The sequence below is a fragment of the Psittacula echo genome (assembly GCF_963264785.1).
Source record: "Psittacula echo genome assembly, chromosome: 6".
Classification (NCBI taxonomy): domain Eukaryota; kingdom Metazoa; phylum Chordata; class Aves; order Psittaciformes; family Psittacidae; genus Psittacula; species Psittacula echo.
The window spans coordinates 62,870,067-62,893,171 of NC_137743.1; the positions used below are offsets into that span (position 1 = coordinate 62,870,067).

At 39.3% G+C, this 23,105-nt stretch overlaps 1 protein-coding gene across 2 annotated transcripts in view; it reads right to left on the reverse strand.

Annotated features, from left to right (window-relative positions):
• Positions 1 to 23,105, reverse strand: part of IFIH1 (interferon induced with helicase C domain 1) — a gene marked incomplete at its 5' end in the record, with an annotated part of 30,979 nt that extends 7,874 nt beyond the window's left edge. The window contains 10 exons of one of the 2 annotated variants that reach the window (XR_013957227.1): positions 224 to 454; positions 544 to 667; positions 1,142 to 1,258; positions 2,775 to 2,992; positions 5,366 to 5,576; positions 6,443 to 6,657; positions 10,051 to 10,131; positions 15,098 to 15,274; positions 17,792 to 17,948; positions 22,656 to 22,942. Coding sequence is in view for 1 of the 2 variants with exons in the window: in XM_080621513.1 (XP_080477639.1) it covers positions 224 to 454; positions 544 to 667; positions 1,142 to 1,258; positions 2,775 to 2,992; positions 5,366 to 5,576; positions 6,443 to 6,657; positions 10,051 to 10,131; positions 15,098 to 15,274; positions 17,792 to 17,948; positions 22,656 to 23,105 (1,981 nt within the window). Of the gene's footprint in view, positions 1 to 223; positions 455 to 543; positions 668 to 1,141; positions 1,259 to 2,774; positions 2,993 to 5,365; positions 5,577 to 6,442; positions 6,658 to 10,050; positions 10,132 to 15,097; positions 15,275 to 17,791; positions 17,949 to 22,655 lie in introns of both variants that reach the window. The other variant, XM_080621513.1, reaches the window with a different exon arrangement.

The following is a 23,105-nucleotide window of genomic DNA, read 5'->3' on the forward strand; positions in this document are numbered from 1 at the left end:
AAAGTGCCCTTGGGCCAAAGCTGAAGAACTACTACATGCTGGGATATGATCACACTATATTGTATAATGTACTCCATATTGTATGAACTGGAACATCAGATACTGTCATAATAAACAACATGGCAACTTCTAGGATGTAATAATTAATGGACCCATGAAAATCATGTTAATGCATAATCTATGGATTTCAAATATTAAATATCACAATGGATGTCTAACTTACCATGAAATAAACCTATTAGAAATAAATCTGTTTCATCCTGTTTTGATACTGCTGGTGCATCATCATCATCATCACTCCTTACTGTCTTCTTACTTTTCTCATCCTTATAAAAGTTATTCAGGTGATTGTATGCATCTACCATTCGGATGGTATCATTTATCTGGAGAGCATCATTGTATTTCTTCAGGTGTTCTGCACAGACACGTTCCTTGCGTTTTTCTTCTTTTGCAGCTAAAAGTGAACAAAAAATACAAACCCATGCCTGTGTATAGGATGGCCCAAAGAAATCCAAAGCTGGGATATTTTTGCTATGCAGTTACCTTTTTTCTCTTCTCTGATCACCCACTGTTCATATGGCTGAGTTCCAAACTCAGATTTTGGATGAAGCTGGCAATAGTTTTGAATCTCTGTCATGATCTCAGTTATTCTCTCTCTAAATGGATCCTAGAAATACATTGATCACTAGAGTAAGTAAGCATCTTCTGGCAACAAAAACACTCGCTAGTACCACACAGAGCAATTTTTTAAAACATTAAACCTAAGGTTGTTGTGTGCACTTAGAGTTATGGAAATAAATAGTTCAGGATATTACAAAGATGATACTGTGAAACAACTTTCTTTTTCTTTTTTTTTTGAGAATGTAATATTACTCCAGTGCAAGCATTTCAGCTATGGTTCAGAAAGTCTTTTGACCAGATACCTCAAAAATATAACTCACAAAAGTAAAAAACCAGTTCTATTTCACTTTACTGTACTTTGCCATACAGAGGAAAGCAGCAGATAAATACACACATATTAAAATTAGCACTATTAGCACCATAAATCTCTAGAAAAAGAGCATTAGCCAAAAGGTTTTAATACTGTACAGCACACTTTTAAAGGGCAATAGAACAGTGATTTGTTTGAAAAAACCCATACCCTTTTTTTGTCATCTGCAATCACAGTCTTCTTAAAAGGTTCCTTCACCTGATTCTTCAGTTGGGAGGCATGCTCTTCAGCAGTCATGATTCTACATGCATCAAGATTGGCACAGATCTGAGAGAAAACACAGTGTTATTTCTTTAAACATCCAATGAAAACTACTAAAACATCTAATGAATTAATGCAGCAGAGCTTCTCATTTAAATATTGGGGTTTATATAACTTTATTTTCTTCCTACAAAAATTGGATTCAGACCCTACCATCATAAGAAAGGCCAAATCTTTGAAAAGCATTCGAGATAAGCTGAACAAGTCACTTTTTAGGCCAAAAGTGATCCTTGCACACAGGAAAAAAGATTGTAGATCAGGGTACAAGCCAGGTATTTTGAAAAAGAAAATATGCCATCAATACTTTGGAAAAGCAGATTTTGGAGTACAAAACAAATAAAATCAATAATGAAATAGAAAAAAAAAATGTTAGTGAGTAGTTGTAAAAGTAAGAGCTGGTCAGGAGAGTAGAAACTAATTTTGAATTATCCTTCTTGGAAAAGATGGAGGAAATGTTTTTGCTAACTGCCCAACTAAACTGGACTTCTCTTGCTTTTGATCTCTTCTGAGAAGTAAATACATACATTTCTGTCACTAAGTCTAAAGCAATAATGGGAAACCTTAAAATTGTTATGAGCAGAGAAAACAGAAAAAGAAGTCTGGAAGGCAACCTTTTAATGTCTTCAGCAGTAGTTATCTATTTGAGTTTGTGTATTCAGATTAAATTTATTTCAATCCAAACCCCAATAGCCTATCATTGAGATTTCAGAGATGATGAAAAGGAATTCTCTATTTTTTCCATTGCCAGAAAGTTTTTGTCTCAAAATACTTCACAATTCTATCTTCACCCATACAACTTAAAAGCTTCTTACAGGCCTACCTATTCAATATCACATCCTGTTCTTGTGCAATCTGCTAGTCGGAAGTTTTCACTGAAGTACTGGGCTAAACTCTGCTTTTGTATTATCAACATAAATCTGCTGAATTTCAATTAAAACAGTTTCTTTAAGCATAGAATATAACCAATTATCTCCAATCAGGTATTTATGCAAGTACACAATACTCCCCTCTCTGTAACTAACTGCTGTAAAGAAACACATTTGTGTACTACCTGCACCTCACAAGTGGTTTCTGCTTGCTTAAGTATTCAACTTTGTTTTTCACTTTCTTGCAGCCAAAGCCCAGTTTAGTCACGCTAGATATACAGATATAAAACACTGTGTTCTCCCTAGGATTTAGGAATACACAGCAAGTTCTAATCCATCAGTGGAAAAATAAGATTTTATTAACTAAAACCTCACATTTTTTTGCCTTTCTTACCTCTGATCTTGAGATTTCTTTTTCTAGTGAGACAATATTTTTACTTTCCTTTCCAATAATCCTACTTCCCTGTAATCTTTATTTGTACATGGATTTTCTTTAGTTTGTAGTGGGTCAATTTGCTCTATAGTGTGAGCTGAACTCCCATGTACACATGAAAAAGATAAATCAGCTTATATATTTGGAGACTAACACTGACTTTAAAAGTTTTACTTGAACAAGACAATCTCTTTCATGGTTTGTAAGTGTGAGGGCTGTTTACTTTCAGAATATGTTCTTCAGCTTTGGAATAGGATGTTGCACCTCCTACACCAGGTGAGGCTGTAAGTCCCAGAATCTGAGGCTGTGGGATCAGTGGTTTGTTTTCTTTTGCCAGCTTCCTGTTCTTCTTTTTTTCTTTTAAGTAACGTCGCATTATGTTGTTGTAGACACCTTCCTTTTGAGTGTGATGACACTCATCAATAATGATAAGTGAAAAATCTGGAAAAAACCCAACAAAACAAAACTCAAAAAAATTGGCCAAAAATTATTAATTTTCTTTCAAATGTAGAATTTGTGTGACTAAATCAGGTTACAGGTAAGGAGACAGTTGAAGATAACCCATTGGTTTGTTTGAGCCCTAACTTATTAGGAAATTTGTAGTGCTGGAGGAGAGCATGTATGGAGGCTGTATACATTTAACAGACTTTGTATTTTTTGTTGCAGTGCTGATACGTCAAGTAGTTTCACATTTCATGAAGAGCAAAAAGCTTTTCTATTTTTGAAAAAAAAATCTGATGGTAAAAAGAATTTCAGAGAGATATTTTTAATAAACAGTGGTAAGAACATATCACAGTTTAACTCAATCCTATGCACAACTGCATCTGACAAACTACATACTGTTTGTTTATGAGAAGATATCTAATACGTTAGAAACTTCCAGACATTCTAGAAAGACCTGTCCTGACAAAATATGCTTCTATTTTATAGCAACAAAGAGATTTCCTCCATATTCCTGTTCAATTAAAAGATTTGTATTGCTTTATGGATGTGTCACTGGAAAGAACAAAACAGATGGTGGGAGTACTACCAATCATGTTTCCTTTGTAGTGGAGGAAACTGATGAAGATTCATCCAGGTACTATGTGCTTTTAGTCAGATCATATTTACATGCAACAAGTAAAGTACTATAAGAAAAGGAAAACTAAGATTATTTTTCATTTGTTTTCAATTTCTTACAAATACAGAAAACTTTTTTTTTTTATATCTACCTGCATATGCAGCCAGTGACATGTATTTTAAGGTTCTGATCTGACAGACTTATGAATATTTCTCTGTTTCTTGAAAAGCAAAACCGGTTTATGGAGCTCCCACTCTTCCCATAGCTGGCCAGTAACTCTAATTTGATGTTGTTTCCTACAATTCAACAAATGTTTGCAGAAATTACTGTAAAGCAGATCACTGCAATGATCAGGGTTAAACTCTCTTTTCTTTTTTTTTTTTCCTGTTTTCTTTTTTAATCCAGATAATTTCTATGGTCTTGTTTACACATTAGTGTGCTCAAATTGTATCACTTCCAATGAGTTTGCAAAAACTGGCAGCAGATGTTGGAAATTAATATAGAGCTAGAACATTCCCAGTTGATGTTTCTGCTGGAGAAAATATCATGTAACTTCACTTTTGAAGAACCTAAAGAAAGGTGGAGACCGAACAATGGAAATTTTACATAAAGGCTAAACCAACAACTATAACTAGGAAAACAAACCAGTGCGCCATGTCACTGGGGAAATTTGATTTTCTTTGCACATGTGGTTCAGGAAGGCAGTTGGACTGCAGTGAGGTGGTTACAAACCTAGATTTCTATTTATTTCTAAGATTTCTACTTTTACAAGACTTCACAAGCAGTACTGGCAGTTACTCAGTTATTTTGCTAACATGAAATTACTCCCTTTGATCTTGACCATTATCTTTTGCAATGCATATTCCTCTTATTACTCAGGAAGAACCTAACCCACCAGGAGAGATGTGCTTCCACTAAGAAATAATACACAGCTTTTAGAAAGTCCACACAGTGACTTCAGCCCTTAGTGAAGAGTTTAAACATTTGGTAAAACACAACTAAGAGAGTCTCCTCCATTTCACTGAGGCTGGAATTTCATGTTATATATACACAGACCTCTGTGAAAACAGATGAAAAAAGCATGTACAGAAATTAGGAATAAAAACTTTATAACTAATTAGTATGGTTTATATAGGCTGTGAGTTAACAAAATCATAGCCATGATAATGGAGCTGCCTCTGTTCAGGCTTGCTTGGCTTTAGTCCAGCTGAACTTTCTAGCATAGGTGTAACAGCAAGGAAACACGGCCCTGTTTGCAGGGCTACCTAAGTTCTGGAGAAAATACAGCTCCTTATAAAGTGAACTTCAAGGTGTGAAACCCATTCAAAAAACCACTTCATTACACAAGCTGGTTGGGACTCAGCCCAATTGTCATCAGGTCAGCAGTTCCTGTAGAAATGTTCAGGTGCCTCTATACAGCATTCCCAAATGATTCAGATTTGGGAAGGTTTATTAACTTAGGTGCAGTGGAAAGGAAGTAAGTATAAGAAAATCTCTGATGCTCTGCCTAGGATAATAAAAAAGCAATCTGAAGAAGGGGCGGCAATTCTGGGGTACCCAAGCAGCTCTCTAGTAGTTAGTGTGGATCGAGCAATGCTCCAGTCAGCTCTAGGCACTGACACAGATTGATTCCTCAGGTTTCTTGGCTGCTTTTTGTAACACCCAGGCAAGTACTTCTTTCACAAATCCAATATTTTCTAGAATAGAGACATACTTTTAGCCCTTCTGTAAATATTTCAGAATTAAAAGCTTGCCTGATAAGTGGACACCTTCTTCATCTTCTTTGTCTGCATTTAGCAGTGAATTCTCAAGGATCTGTGCTGTACAGATGATGACATCATTTCTTCTGACAACTTCAGAAAATGAGATTTTCAGCTGAGAATCACCACTTAAACCAATAATGTGATACCAGCGCTTCAGGAATGGACTAAACTCCTTTCGTAAATGCTGTTCTACCAATGGTACCTGAATAAAAGTTTCCAAAGAATTTAAATCAGAGTACATATAGGATTAAAAAAATAAATGCCTGTTTGCCAGACATGCTGTTAGGTGAACACACAATTTGCACAAAATATACTCTGTTAAAAGAGCAAACATCCCCTTATTCACTGCAGGGTAGGATTTAAAAAACTGCAAACACAGAAAAACAAAACCAAGCACTAAAAATTTTCAAAGCAATCCCTCCCCTCCAACTGCTCCTACAAAAAAATCTTTTTGTCCAAGAGCTTCGGCTTAACTGTGCCTTAAAAAGAACAAACAAATCACGAATGCTCTGGCTCTTAAGCCAAACTTATAACATGCTATCAATTTTATTCTTACGAAAGGATATCCATACCCTTTATTGGTTTTATAAAATTTTAAAATAAACGTATTTCCATATTTCAATGCTACAACAGAATATTACTTTACATTATATGCACTAAATTTAACTGTAAAAATTACAGTAATTAGCAGAAAATCTGACAGAATATTCCCTAACTACTGTGAGACTCATTAGGTGGCCTTCACTACCAAATCCAAACACAGAATGTGAAAAATATTTTTATTTTTTAAAAGACTATTTCAGTTCTATTCATTCTAACATGAAATTGTACTTTTTCCAATAATGCGGTTATTAGGGAAAATCTAAATTTGCATTTGCTCTGGGGTAAACTAAAATCAGTCGTGCTTGCTCCATGATGACGGAGATGACAGCCTAGAGCTGTATGCCTTTGAACATAGCCACATTTGGAGAAGCCAAGATATGTGTTTATATTAATTTTACAAGTTCTATATTAACAGTGCATGAGGTTTAAAAAAACCCCTATTTTTTAAAAAATGGACAAACATACCTTATTAACAAGGACTATAACTTTTCCAGGCTCTGATGCTCTTTTCTTTTTATCCAAATGATCTTTGGTAATGTAAACAGCCACTCTGGTTTTACCACTGCCTGTAGGGAGACATATTATAATATTCTCCCCATTCAGTGCTGGCTTTGCAACTTCCATCTGGTAATCTCTCAGGACCAGATCTGGCTCAGGTGAAGCTCTGCTCTCTTCTTCATCTAAGGGTACAAAGAAATATAAGTATCAAACAAGAGGCATAGAACATTTATCAGATTATTCAACAAATGTCAAAGGGAAAATTATTAATTTCCTATCAGAAACATCTTCTGAATAAATAGTGCATATTAGCATAGGCAATGCTGTTCCCTTGACCTGAATCAGAACTGCTTACATTCAGTCACCAACCAGGGTAGGCAGCATAAGCCATAGTACGTCTTCATGCATCTATGTTGACACAACTATTATCATGTATGAATTCAAATGATACAGTTCAGTAGCACTGGGACCAACAAACGTTGTGTTCAGAGCTGCAGCATTTATAATCCAGCCAATCTTATGTGACGTTCTCTTTCATCAGTACTAAAATTTATTTGATTGTGAGCCACCTTTTTAAATACTTCCCAGAGGATGAAAGAAAGGATGGAGCCATAGAAAGAGAGAGAGATAGGGACCACTTAAAAAATGATGAAGGGAGTTATAAAGTATAAAGATCAAACAGATAAGAAAATTCAATTGCCCATATAAGATAGAGCTAACTGCAGAATGTATCACACCTATTCATGGTAGATTGCGCTGCTTCCAGACTGACTCACGCATAATGCAATTGAGCTGTTCGCTAAAAAGCCATATACATTTGTCACATGAAGGCTCAAACTTTCCATCTATCATATAAAATGCAGTGGCAGGGAGTTCAAATCTATGCCTCACAGGTGAAACAAACAATGTTCAAAAGTTAAAAGTAGAAAATGTTGTTGCATTATTTCAGGCCATAAGAAGATCTCATGAGTTTACAAATATTTAGGAAGTCAGAAGTTGTATATATGAATATCAGAAGGATTTATTTTAAAGGAGTTTAGGGCTTTTTTTCTCCTGCAGATATGTTTATATCACCCTCCGAGGGTTAACTGTCCTCATTGAAGAAAAGGCACAAATTCATTCTACTAGACTAAAAATGGGGGGGGGGAGGAACCCTATAGTTTTATTTCCTGATGATATCCTTTAGTGAAGAATCATGAGGATTTTATTATCACTGATACATTACACACAAAACAACTCTATCTTTCTAGTGTCCCTGATTCCATTAAATAAAATTAAACTAACAAAAAGTAATGAAGCTTGATAAAATACTGCTGATGGAAACGTCTGAATACCACTCTTAAGTGTTTTTTGCTTGTTTTGCCTTTTAGTGTGAGTGCACTTCTACCTGAAACACAGGGAAATTCACACCAGAGAGTACTTGATGTTACTTATCTGACTTCTAGTACTCTCTTTTGAGGAAGAACGTTGTTTGCTTTCTGGTTGGCTAAATTCAATAGTTCAATCATATTGAAACTAGCACTTTATCACCCATCTGTTTGGTTAAATTTCAGCTCCTTAACATCCTCAATTAACTGTCCAGGCCTAAAAAATGTTTAACTTAGCTCTCTCCTAGCTTCCTCAGCTGCTGTTTAGAGAAAGGCTAATACAGAAATCTTTTCATAGGATATGATTCCATTAAAGAACTTTCATTGTGCACAGTATAACTTTAGGGAAGTTGTCTGCCTTTGTACAAGGCTCATATGAATCGCCTCTCTGGGATAAAAGAAGCATGATAATTATTCTTCTATTGTCCTAATTCTGCCATTTTTCTTTTCTGTAAAATAATCCTTGCACAGAAGACTCCAACTAAATCCATGATTCTTTGCATTAAAATCCAAATCATGTCAGTGCATTAAGACACTATCCAAACATTTCCGTTAACAGAACAGCCTTACTGCAAAGTTTTAAATTATAAAATCCATAAATATCACAAAGTCCATCTGTATCTCCTTAGCTTTTTTCTCATAGTTGCTCTCACTGAGTTTACCGGGCATGTTTAAAAAGCATGATTTTTTTAACTAGTTATTTTTAAAGCCCACATGTAAACAACAGAACAGATAGTGAGTAAACATGGGAGGAAAAAATCTATTCTTCACATAAATGTAGTGAAGTTTTTTTTTTTCTGCTGGACTACTGGACATAGCCAATGCCCAGTTTACTGAGTTTTGCAGGAATCTGAAAGGATCAAGCCATACATATGTGCTGCACCATACCAGTAGCCTGTGTCAGCCTGACCAATATAGTGTGACTGTCCACAGAACAGAAACTTCTGTGCTCAGACATTTCATGTGACACAGTAAGGAAATAAATACAATGTGACTGATGAGTCACCAGTTGATGCAGAAGTACAAAGTATATTCTTCAGTTAGCAACAGATAGACTAAAATCCTAGCTAGAGGGTTGCAGTTTAGGTTTCACGTCTCTTGAATTTTCTGCGTACTTAAAAAATATGTGGATTTTCATATTTTAAAAGCTATTTGAAAATTTGAAACTATTTTAAAACCATTAACAATAAACATTTTGCAGGCATATGATATATAATATTCACATTGACTTCACTGATCTAATACTAGCATTATTAGGCAAAGATGGCCTGAAAGATACCCAGATTGCTTCTAGCCCTTGTACGAGACTGTCCCAGCACAAACTTTATAAAGGCTAAGTTCCAAAAGGTAAGCGGTTCCTCTTGAATTCTGCGTAGGCATGCACAGGCTGTTCACTATGGTGGACAGCTGTAAATCTTGTTCTGCCTGCCTGAGGTCTAAGACTGAAAAAAAGAAGAACTAAAATTGGGATGTCTTTTACAGCAGCAGTGTTTAATTGAGCTCAGGGTGTGCATATATACATTTATAGCAACTTCATAGCTGTATGCAAAGTATTATGTAAAACCAGCCCAACATTTAGTTTCAAACTATATTGAGAACTTGCACAATATGTTTAAATGCGAGATTTGCACAGGTCTTCAGATAGTAACCTACACTGATTAGGTTGCTTTTACAAGCATGGCTACTAAACTACTTGGGTCCAAAGCAGACTTTCATTGCTGTTCTGAAAGTACAATGGAAATGCTTCTCCTCACTCTTAGATGCCTCTAAAGCATTGTCCTATTTCCTCTCGCCCTATGTGGGTGCCAGACACAATCTAGCTCCTCTCTGGGAACAAAAGAAGCACATATATGTGGCAGCATTATCAGTATCTGTACAGCCTGCACTGGATGACTTCAGAAAGTCTCTTGTAGCCTATATGTTTCTATCATTCTGCATCACTGACCATCTTCTACGATGATGATGCCTAGAGGCTTATTCAGATGATCTCAGTAAATCAGCACTTTTTGGGCTGGGACTTAAGTCCAGACCCATAAAAATGGCATCTATTTCCCAACAAAATAAGAGGAAGTTTGGCATCAACATAGTGTGAATTAGAGTTCAGTGAAAGCCTTCTTTTGATTTTTGTTCTAACCCATTCACAAAGTGTTGACCTTCCAGAGCAAGGAATTCCTTTTGCAATTACTAAATAATAAAAGGGAAACATACCTGAATCACTGCTTGTGCAGCTCTGTCCCAGGTTTTCATTCAAGTTACTGACACTTCCAACTCCCATAGAGACATCTGACTCTAAAAGAAAAGCACAAACAAATGTAATAATGTGTTATACAAATATAAACAGCAAAAGCATACTGTTTGCTTTCTCCCCAAGTTGTTAAAATAAGCTAAACAAATGTCTGGCAAAGATGTCTAAACTATAACTACCTTTATTAAACTTTATCTCAGTTAAAGAAAAAACCGGGAACAATATGATTAATTTTCTTATAGAAGAAAATATGGACGGGAAGATGAAAAAACAAAACATAGAAGAGGTAAGGCAACGTGGGTCATGATTGATTTTTTCAGGCTTGTTCTCTTTGCTTGAAAGCAAGGGTCCAGACATGACCAACTGCATGATCCCCTCTAGTCCTGTTTTACTGTATCTTTTCAGAGGGGTGAAGAACCAACATCCTCACCCCCAAAACCCCCAAAAATACAAAAAAAAAAAAAGAAAACCATGTTAGTCTACTGGATACACTGTGCTGCTGGAAACTGAAGACATTGTCTTCTATTCCTTGTAAGCCACATGAGTTATATCTGTAGTCGAAGAAAAATCAAAATAATAACTGTGATTTATTTTTTTTAAAGGGTTTCTTCATGTAACATGAAAAGAGTAAACCACAGTTCCCAGTAAATAAAAGCAGAAAGAAATTAGTAAATTTTCCAAAGTGTTTACAAGTAAAATCAGAGACTGACAATCCTATTACACCCAAGAGAATACTGGGACACTGTCACAGAAATCTGTCAGGTTTACTGTACACATTCTAATGTTAAGCTCTCCCTCTGCTGGACAATCAATATATTACACTGACTTTTTTCAGTATCAAGTGTAACTTGCATAGCTGGATTTCCCAAAACTCAGTCCTTTTACTATCTAAAGAGATACACAGTTCTTCTGGAAAAATCTGCCTCATCTTACACTGTCAGCTTACATGCAGCACGCTGCAACTGAGCTTATAGTGCATACAGAAAGCTGTATACTGGGCTGCACCAAAAGAAGCGTCGAAAGAGGTGATTCTGCCCCTCTACTCTCCCCTTGTGAGACCCTACTTGGAGTACTGTGTGCAGTTCTGGTGTTTTCAACATAAGAAGGATATGGAACTGTTGGAACAAGTCCAGAGGAGGGCCCCGAGGATGATCAGGAGACTGGAGCACCTCCCGTATGAAGATAGGCTGAGGAAGTTGGGGCTGTTCAGGCAGGAGAAGAGAAGGCTGCGTGGAGACCTCATAGCAGCCTTTCAGCATCTGAAGGGGGCCTACAAGGATGTTGGGGATAGACTATTCATCAGGGACTGTAGTGACAGGACAAGGGGAATGGGTTTAAACTCCAACAGGGGTAGTTCAGGTTAGAGATAAGTTCTACGTAGATTAAAACCCTTGTCTCTTAGAAATCAATGCAATCAAAATATATTCTCAGCAGAATCATTTATATAAGATTTCCCTCTTACAATAGAACAGTATGCATTTAATATCACATTAAAAGACAGCATTGTCCTGGAAAAATGAAGAAAACCTCACCGGCTATAATCTATGTTGAAAGACCTGCAACAAGCTACTAAGTAGCAGTAGTGGGAATTCAAACTACGAAGAACTGCAATCTCTTGTTCCACTTTCTAGGAATCCATGTGGATGGGAAAGAGAGGACTTCATTAAAATTTTATGTATCTACTCCATGTGGTCTCCCATCTAAAATGACACATTGAAAGATGTATGTGCAGCAGATGATATGCATTTACAAAGTGTTTTTTACATAATTATCTGAATTACAATGTTCAGCATGCACTACAAAATAATATCTCAACAGAAAACATCAGTGGTGAAGTACAATATAAAATACTCATCTTCCAAATGAAAGGTGAATAGAATAATGTTGTCATTGTAAACTATGGCAACTTTCTTGAATTCTTTTAAAATAAATAAATAAATACAACAGTAACCCTTTCTAAAGTAATGAAGATAAAAGAGTTATTATTCCAACAGCTGTTTTCACCATTTTCACAAGTCTTCCCTTACAGTGCTACTTGCACATTGTAACACAGCATATTCCACAGGAAAATTTTCAGTCACTTTGCACTAAGTAAGAACAGACAATGGAACGCAATGGGAAAAAAAAAAAAAGGATCTATGCAAGATTAAAGAAGTCTTTCTTTCCTGTCCTGTGCTACATTATGTCACAGAATAAGTGTCAGACACTAGAAAATGTAAATGAAGGACTAAAATATAAAGAGGCTATTAAAATTTGTCCTACTTTCAAATCAATGGGCAGTTTTTCTATCTGAAAAATTAAGAGACATTTTGTGAGACATTACTGAAATCTCCAGTTAATTACAGTGTAATTATTTGTTCCAGTCAACTTTTTTTATGAATCAGGCCTTGAAAAACAGACCTGCTATTTATTTAAATTGTTGTTTATACAGGTAACTGTAGCCCTAATTCAAGTGTTTCACTTCTGACCCTGCAAACCTACTGCTTTTGTGTTGGTTTTTGTGTCTGCAATTCCTTATCTGTGTTTTTGCATGCACAATATGTCTCTAGTTCTCACTTAGGCTAAGCAATCTATTTCTATTTTATCTTTATGACCCTAATGCCCTCATACCTTCACACTCCCTCTGCCTCAGCTACTCCAGTAAGAAGACACTTTAGATATAATGCACACTGCAGTAATTCTAAGTGGCTTGAAAAAATCTTCTTTCTCCCTGAAATATGCCCTCCTTGAAAACTGTCCTTCTCCATACATGAAGGAATGGTGGGAGTGTGCTGCAAAACTGACAACACTTGACAGCATTAAATTGCAAATTAAGTGAGTTCCCAGCCTACTTGGAAGTAGAATCTGGGCTCCAGTTGTATTTTCAGCTGCCTGGTCTAAAAATACAGTCTTATGAGATCACCAGAAAGTATGGAAATGGAAAAAGGATTTGAGTGCAGTTAAGTCTGTGTGTACGAGTGCATAGAGATCAAAGCTTACTGCATTTCAGGATGGCTCAATGTGAGCCAGTCCCTCTACAGCCATCTTCATGCAGCACTGTCTCCTGGCAGCCCTTGGTACATTGCGTCTATGCTGATGGCTTAGTGTGACTTCAAAGCACATGCTTACAGTGAACCTGTCAATTGTCCCCACTTACACTACTCTGGTTCATATCACAGAGCTGGTTTGGATCAGAAGAAATGAACTCCTGCCAGCTGAAAGGAAATTAGATGTGTTCCAGCCACCTGCAGGCATACAGTCCACTCCAGACTGAAGTCAACCTGAACCAAACTGCCAGAATTCACATACTATGTACATCCTTAACACCATTTCACTGAACACTCAACTGCACAAACTGCTAATACCCACTGTCTTTTAAATTTAAGCACAGTTCAGTGTTGAGCAGACCATAGTTTTCAGGCTAAAATTAGCCTGTGGCAGGCTAGTTAATATTGAATAGTTCTGGCTATCTGTAACCCTCAACCTGACAAGAGTCAGGTGAAAGGCCTGGCTAACAGCAACCTGCTTTCGGTGAGGCTGTAACTAAGAGCCTTAGCCTTGCCCTGAAAGGATTGGAAGACTGAGGATAAAAGTCTGATCCATTCTATATCATCATTAAATATTTGGCACCTCTTCTTTATACTGCCAAGTTATGCTCTAATCCAGGAAAACCAAGATGATATTTTTGCTGTAGTTAATAATTCACTACTTGCTACAAAATGTTGTGATATGCTGTTAATATCATGCTAAATGAGAAATAGGCTACTACTGTTGCACACTGAAAGGCTGCAGTTTCTAGAGCCAATTTTTTTTTTTTCTTATTTATTGATGTTTGATAAAAAAAGAGCAGCCTTAGCTGTCTTACTACTTTGGCTGAGTAAGCCCCCTAAAATAATTTCAGGCAGGATTTATCTCAGTTGTAACTATTGTCTGAGCTCCATCTGAACTTGTAACACATATGAATGGTTCCTTAATCATGCAGCATATGTTTGAATCATTGGTTCCCAGCTATGTCTGGGAATTGTTACCGATAATTGCTGTTGCTCGCAATCAACTCCCAAGGCACGTTTTTAAAAGTGGGTCCATATGAACAACAGGCCATAACAATTTCTAAAAATTTGTACTAGAAAATGTACTTCTGAGCATGTGATGTAAGTGACAAAGGTTTTTTGATGCTCTGTAAATACAAAACCTTAAAATAAACAGAAAAATTGCTTGTTGGACCAAAACCAAAAATGTTTTCCAGTATAGAATTATAAGACTTCTAGAATGAACGACAATGCAGCTGCAGTTATGGTTCAGAAACATTCCTGGTTTCCTATTTTCTGGTCCAGAAATATTCCTCTTAATTTAAACTGGAAGTTGTCAATATAAACCTAATGTTTTCACTGGATAGTATAAACCTACCACGAATAGATATTAGATATTAATTTAATATATTCATATAATTTTATATAAATATGAATTTAAAATATGAATAGTTTTAATTAAAAATATTAAATGTTTGAAAATTACTAATGTCTTCACACAGCAAATAAAAAAAGAATACAAAGTTGTTAAAAGTGCTATTTAAGAGGAAAGGAAGGATCACTGATGTTGGTCAATTATAAGAAAATCAATCAGCCCGTAGCAGATAAAACTTTATCACTACAACCAGGATACAGAAAACATCTATGTGAAGGCTGTACATAGCATGCTCAGATTTCTGGGCCTTGTCCTCCTAAGCCATTCAGTACTGTGCTAGTAAACTGATTTCTGAACCAGCTCTTACCTTTCAGATTAATTAGTTCAAGTATGACAACATATCGTTGTTCTACAGCAGCTCTTTGAACTGAAGAAATTTGCATATCCGGCCCTTGAAATTGCTACTGCTGTTAATGCATAGGAAGAAATGGCATTTTCTGCTTCCAAAAAAATCAAAAGATTTACTTTTTCATTCATTCTTTTCCCCTTGACAGTACCATATGTTCCTGATGCATCAAGAAGAACGCTCTCTCAACTGCTAAAGTTTAACAGCACAAGTGGACATACCTGAAACTACAGAATTCTTTCCAACAGATGTTTCCAATAAATTGTTCTCACTGCTGAAACTATCATTCATATTTTCCTGCTGCTTCAAATCCTCCACTATGGCATAATCTGGTTGGCTTGTAACTTCTGTTTCTTCGTTTGTACTGTTCTTCATCTCATTTTGTTTATCCTTTGTTCCTGGAAAATTAATTTCAAGGCACTATAAACCATCTAATTTCTTTTAGTGCGGAGCACAGAAAACATAGAACTAACCTGACGCACATAACAGCATAACATATGGTCCTAGTCCTGATTTACACATCACAGAATCACAGAATGGTTTGGATTGAAAGGGATTTTCAACTATCATCTAGTCCCAAACCCCCTGCCATGGGCAGCTACATCTTTCACTAGATCAGGTTGCTCAAAGCCTCAAATACCTCCACTGACAGTTTGAAAGTTTGATATTTTTATGAATATTTATTAATAAAGTTGTTGATCATAAATCTCAAATATTTGTGGTCATGATAAACATCTGAAAACTGAATTTGTGGACTAGACTGTGTTTCCTACCTTCTCAATTCCATTGGTCTTGCAAGTTCATAAATGGATGTATCTTACAGACGACATCAAGACTTGCCCATACAACAGAAAACCTGAGAAAGCTTTCACAAAATGTTTTGCCTCCTTCCACTTCTTTTGTCTTTTATGGAATAATTTCCCTTTGACTTCTCTGTTCTTTTATTTTTATCAGGCTTGTGCAGAACCAGGCATCCTCCAAGGGCAAAAAAAATTGTTCAAAAAATCATAAACTTTGAAAAAAACCCCAAAATCAATCTGCATAAGACTGCATTGCAGGGTTTTCCAGATTTGGAACTCAATTACTCTGCAATTAAAAATTAAGTGCAAAGAATTTAATAGATTTAATTTATGTCTATATGTAGGTGCCTGCTAATAATATATTTTACTGTAACGTATCAATCTGGAGTGATAAAATGTAGCACCACTCTTCTCTTTCCAAGGTGCCCAATTGTCCTGGGTTCAGCAGTAGCAGTCATTTTTCTCCTTCTTAGTAGCTGGTGCAGTGCTGTGGTTTTGACTTTCGTCCTGGGAACAGCACTGATAACACTGATGATTTTAGTTGGTGCTAAGTCATGTTTAGTCTGACCAAGGACTTTGTGAGTCTCATGCTCTGCCAGGGAGGAGGGGAAGCAGGGAAGAAGCAGAGACAGGACACCTGACCCAAACTAGCCAAAGAGGTATTCCATACCACAGCACGTCATGCCCAGGATGTAGAACTGGGGGCAGCTACCCGGAAGGGCTAGCTCACTGCTCGGTCAGGCTGGGTATTGGTCAGCAGGTGGTGAGTGTTTGTATTCTCTTCCCGTGTTATTTCCCTTATCATTATTATTATTGGTGGTAGCAGCAGTGGTTTGTGTTATACCTTAGTTACTGGACTGTTCTTATGTCAACCCGTGGGAGTTACATTCTTTCGATTCTCCTCCCCATCCCTCCAGGAGCGAGGGGAGGAAAGGGGGGGAGTGAGAGAGCGAGCTGCATGGGTGGGCTTAAACCATGACACCAATGAACCTTTCTTAGTGGTTCCCTTCCATGACCTTGTATCAGTGGACGCTACAGCAGTCAAACAATTTACGTATCTACACACATACAGGACTGTGTACATGGAAACTTTCTTATCCTCTAGTAACAGTAACACAATTTATGCTTTACATAATAATCTGCAATTAACTATCTTGGGGCATGCATTGCCCAAGATTACTGAGAAACTGTGGAATAAATGCATTCACGTACATATTGCATCGAACAACTGAACTCAATCTTATCTGCTTATTTGTGTCTGGCAGAAGACAGGTTGATTCCTGTCCTCAGCTGGAACCTTCACACCCCTCTTTATCCCAATCTTATTGCATTGTCCCATATACAGCAACTAAAAGTACATAGTTCTGGTGAACTCAAGTGAGAAGGCTGACGCTGCTAAAAGGTAAATCTGTTAAACTGTAGTCTCAAAAATCTTATAAAACATACGTGAAGTCCAGTAAAAAGTGAGGGATAGAGTATTTGGAGGCTGGTTCCCTTTTCATACTTTAAAATCCAGAGGAGCACTGGGATCATTTTACAGTATCATAATTATTGTACAAGAATTGAAAGTCTTTTAGGTTTATTTATGTTAATAATCTCTTTATTAAATGATTCTATTATTTATAGTAAATTTCATAGTATGTCTTGAGACTTACTTGTCTTATCCCAGAGGAGACATACTGCAGCGCACTTTAAAATCCTGCATATATTTGTAAAACATTCTATAAGGAAAACACTAATCCTTTTGTTGAAAAAGAAATACAGAAAAAGTTTATTTTGTTTGTTCAAATTAATCTTCAGGATATTCTTCATGATTATAAAAACATCACATTGAAAACCAATGGGTTATAAAAGGTAAGGATTCAGCTTAATTACAACTACATGCCTAATCTTGTAATTCTGATATTGGTTTATAAGGATTTTAAGTGTTTAAGAATCAATCAAATAAGCTCCTAATAACTTGATCTTGAAATCCCCAGACAAGTAAAAGCATTAGTCTCAAAGTCACAGTGAATTCAATACGGGGAGAACCCTGCATTGTTTCCTGAGTAACAGAACGAAAAGGAGATATTAAAAAAGCCCCACAGATTAGTGCTAGTGAAATAAGATTATTACCTCCTATATTTCCACTTAAATCATCTGCAAGGCCTCCATGTTGGGTTTCACGCAGAGCAATCAAAAACCGAGAGAACCAATCTTTCTTCTGCACTAATCTGCTCAATAGCTCCCTTGCACCTTCTCTGTTACCACGGCAGTCAGTAACAGTATGGATCTGGTGAAAATAAAAAACCAAACACAATCCTGAGACAGACTTTGGAAATGGTTTAGGGAAGTTAGTAAGAATTGTATAGGTACAAATGTGTTTCCCTCTCATCGTTAAAACATACTGTGCTGGTTTAGGCTGGGGTCGAGTTAATTCCCTTCATAGTAGCCATTATAGAATCATAGAATCATAGAATAGTAAGGGTTGGAAAGGACCTTAAGATCATCTAGTTCCAACTCCCCTGCCATGGGCCGGGACACCTCACACTAAACCATGCCACCCAAGGCCTCATCCAACCTGGCCTTGAACACCGACAAGGATGGAGCATTCACAGCCTCCCTGGGCAACCCACTCCTGTGCCTCACCACCCTCACAGTAAAGAACTTCTTCCTTATATCCAATCTAAACTTCCCCTGTTTAAGTTTGAACCCGTTACCCCTTGTCCTGTCACTACAGTCCCTGATGAACAGTCCATCTCCAGCATCCTTGTAGGCCCGCTTCAGATACTGGAAGGCTGCTGTGAGGTCTCCACGCAGCCTTCTCTTCTCCAGGCTGAACAGCCCCAACTTTCTCAGCCTGTCTTCATACGGGAGGTGCTCCAGTCCCCTGATCATCCTCGTGGCCCTCCTCTGGACTTGTTCCAACAGTTCCATGTCCTTTTTATGTTGAGGACACCAGAACTGCACACAATACTCCAAGTGAGGTCTCACAAGAGCAGAGTAGAGGGGCAGGATCACCTCCTTCGACCTGCTGGTCACGCTCCTCTTGATGCAGCCCAGGATACAGTTGGCTTTCTGGGCTGCGAGTGCACACTGATGTCGGCTCAGGTTCATTTTCTCATTGACCAACACCCCCAAGACCTTCTCTGCAGGGCTGCTCTGAATCTCTTCTCTGCCCAACCTGTAGCCGTGCCTGGGATTGCTCCGACCCAGGTGTAGGACCTTGCACTTGGCATGGTTAAACTTCATCAGGTTGGCATCAGCCCACCTCACAAGCGTGTCGAGGTCCCTCTGGATGGCATCCCTTCCCTCCAGCGTATCAACTGAACCACACAGCTTGGTGTCATTGGCAAACTTGCTGAGGGCGCACTCAATCCCACTGTCCATGTCACCGACAAAGATGTTGAACAAGACCGGTCCCGACACCGATCCCTGAGGGACACCACTCGTTACAGGTCTCCAGCTGGACATCGAGCCATTGACCACAACTCTTTGCGTGTGGCCATCCAGCCAGTTCTTTATCCACCGAGTGGTCCACCTATCAAATTGATGTCTCTCCAATTTAGAGACAAGGATGTCGTGTGGGACAGTGTCAAACGCTTTGCACAAGCCCAGGTAGATGACATCAGCTGCTCTGCCCCTGTCCATCAGTTCCATAGCCCCATCATAGAAGGCCACCAAATTGGTCAGGCAGGATTTCCCCTTAGGGAAGCCATGCTGGCTGTCACCAACCACCTCCTTGTTTTTCATGTGCCTTAGCATGCCTTCCAGGAGAATCTGCTCCAAGAGTTTGCCAGGCATAGAGGTGAGACTGACTGGTCTGTAATTCCCCAGGTCATCCATTTTCCCCTTCTTGAAAATGGGGGTTATATTTCCCTTTTTCCAGTTGTTGGGAACTTCACCTGACTGCCATGATTTTTCAAATATGATGGCCAGTGGCTTTGCAACTTCATTCGCCAGCTCCTTCAGGACCCGTGGATGGATTTCATCAGGTCCCATGGACTTGTGTACGTTCAGGTTTTTAAGATGGTCTTGAACCAGATCCTCTCTGCTAAGGCACATGAGGTGGACCGATGCCAGCCTTATGAAGCTTAACCATGCCAAGTGCAAGGTCCTACACCTGGGTCAGAGCAATCCCAGGCACGGCTACAGGTTGGGCAGAGAAGAGATTCAGAGCAGCCCTGCAGAGAAGGACTTGGGGGTGTTGGTCAATGAGAAAATGAACCTGAGCTGACTTCAGTGTGCGCTCATAGCCCAGAAAGCCAACCGTATCCTGGGCTGCGTCAAAAGGAGTGTGACCAGCAGGTCGAAGGAGGTGATCCTGCCCCTCTACTCTGCTCTCGTGAGACCTCACTTGGAGTATTGTGTGCAGTTCTGGTGTCCTCAACATAAAAAGGACACGGAACTGTTGGAACAAGTCCAGAGGAGGGCCACGAGGATGATCAGGGGACTGGAGCACCTCCCGTATGGAGACAGGCTGAGAAAGTTGGGGCTGTTCAGCCTGGAGAAGAGAAGGCTGCGTGTAGACCTCACAGCAGCCTTCCAGTATCTGAAGTGAGCCTACAAGGATGCTGGGGATGGACTGTTCATCAGGGACTGCAGTGACAGGACAAGGGGTAACGGGTTCAAACTTAAACAGGGGAAGTTTAGATTGGATATAAGGAGGAAGTTCTTTACTGAGAGGGTGGTGAGTCACAGGAATGGGTTGCCCAGGGAGGTTGTGAGTGCTCCATTCTTGGCGGTGTTCAAGGCCAGGTTGGATGAGGCCTTGGGTGGCATGGTTTAGTGTGAGGTGTCCCTGCTCATGGCAGGGGGGTTGGAACTAGATGATCTTAAGGTCCTTTCCAACCCTTACTATTCTATGATTCTATGAGTTAGGCTTCCACAGAGTCCAGGCCTTGTCTGCTCCTCACCCCACCAGAAAGCAGGCTGGGGATGCACAGGAAGTTTGGAGGGAACACAGCTGGGACGACAAACCCCAACTGACTAAAGGGATATCCTGTACCATATGGCACCACACTCAGCATATAAAGCTGGAGGTAGGCAGGAGGACATTGACAGTTACAGCGTCTTCCCAAGTAACCATTACATGTGATGGAACCCTGCTTTCCTAGAAATGGATGAACACCTGGCTGCCCATTGGAAGTGGTGACTGAATCCCTTGTTTTACTTTGCTTACAGTGCAGCCTTTACTTTACCTATTAAATTGTCTTTATCTTAATCCACAAGTCTTCTCACTTTTATTCTTCCAGTTCTCTGCTCCATCCCACAAGTGGGGAGTAAGCGAGTGGCTGAGTGGTGCTTAGTTGCCAACTGGGGTTAAACCGTAACACATACTTAATAAAGGTATAAACTGGGCTTGCCACTTATCAGAAGAGTCTTACTACAGTTTTGTCCAACTTTATATTTATCGCATATGGCTTCAGATAGGAAATATAAAACTTATTAGACCCGAAATGTAATTGGTAGTTTTGGAGAATGGTTATAAAAATAACCACTACATAATAATTATTAATATGGAATAATAATTGGTGTTCACATTGGTTTAGGGAATAGCCAATCATGATTAAGGAGAAATGATGTCGCGCATCTTAGCAGCTCTCAGACTTAATCTGCTAACATGACCTCAGACATAAGATCGAACATTTTCCTTCTTAAACTGACTTCATCATCTCAATTCCCACTTAAAGATACAACAGGTAAGCCTCTAGAAAGCGGCTATTACCTTCAAAGAAGCTATGGAAAAGTGTTCCAAGGTTGTCATGAGCAGGACTTGACATGTGATCACATGAGGAACAAAATGACCACCCCAAAAAACAAAGCAGCCTGAGACAGGTGTTCAGTCCTCAAAGGCAGTTTTCTTGAGGCTTAAGAATCATCCATCCTGATTAGCAAGAAAACAGGCAGGCATAGCAGTGGGAACCCCTGACTGAGACTGAATACTAAGAGAAAGTGCATGGGAATTGGGAGCAGAGAGAAGTAAACAAAAAGGAATATAGAAGTATATTAAGAAGGCCTAGGTGCCATTGTTGAAAACAGCAGGGCTGTGAAGAGCTTAATGGAAATACCAGCAGAAAAATTATGACCCTGGAGGGAACAGGTGAACCCATTACCAGGGAATGGAGCCAGGAACCTCCAAAAAGGACCCTACCTCTGCCTGCTGCATTACCATGCTTGGCTCCTCATCCACTAGAGAGCAGCTGGCCCTTGCTGCTACTCAGCAGTCACCAGACAGTTATGTGACTGTTATTTAACTGAGATGGAACACTGAACTACCTAAAAAGCAGATGCAAAAGCTCAGAGTGCAAATATGATTTAGGCCATACTTAGTCTGCTAGTTTCTCCCTTATTGCTATGGCAAGTATTACTTTAATTTCTTTTTCTAGCTCTGTTTCATAGTATTAGTTTTTTTGGGTCTCATTTTTTAAGTTTCACACTAGTCCAGGCAAGTCATTCTTAGCCAAATGGGGTAAATACCAGCAAATGTTTTCATGATGTTTTTGCTTTCTTGTCAAACTGGTATTTCTGCTCAGCTTCAGTGTCTAGTACGATATTCCTTAATGAAGCTACGGCAGAAAAAGGGAAGGGAAGCTCTTGCTTTATTTTAACTCAAGCAGTCTCTATGACTTTACAGGCCATCACTACTTCCTGGTATGGTTCAGGGGCTGGAACATACTGATATTTTGAGCTGAAGGTCTGTGGAATATGGTAAATAACAGCAAAGCCAGCCATATTCCTTTGACAGTGGCTTAATTTAACTCTGTTCATGTTCTTCTTTCCCTGGCTCTTACCTGGCATCCTACTTGCTGCTGACAAGTCTTCACTGGCTTACCTGGAGCACCATTTCTCTTTTGCCTCAAGTTTGGGCACTCCCCTTTTCTTTTTACACTTACAAAGTCCATTTCTAGTTGTGGCTTCTTATCTGCCTCACAGCTCCCGGGAGCTGCCTGTGTCTGTGGCACTATTTGGTACCTGGCCTGGTGGGCAGGCCACTTACCCCATCCAGATCCTCATCCTGGAAGATGCCCATCTGCAGGCACTTCTCGGCCACCTGCACGGTCCGCATACTATCCACAAGCGTGCTGTGGAGCAGCTGCACCAATTGAACGCAGAGGTCGTGGTCGGCCTCCTCGGCCGGCGAGGGCAGCTGGCTGAGGCTGGGGTTCACGTAGCAGGCGGCCATGCCGCAGCCGCCCTGCTCGAGCGCCTGCAAGAACTCGTGGAACCAGCCACACCCGCGGGGTCCCCGCTCCACGGCCCGCAGCAGCTCCTCCGCCCCTTCCACCTCGCCTCGCTGCAGCGCGACCGCCCGCACCTTCTCCCTGTCCTCCGCGCTGAGCGAAGGGAGCCGGTCCAGCACCGGCTGCACCCGAATGAACTGCTTCAGCCGAGGCCTGAAGCACGAGATCATGTAGAGGAACCGCTCATCTAGCAACTCCGCTGCCAT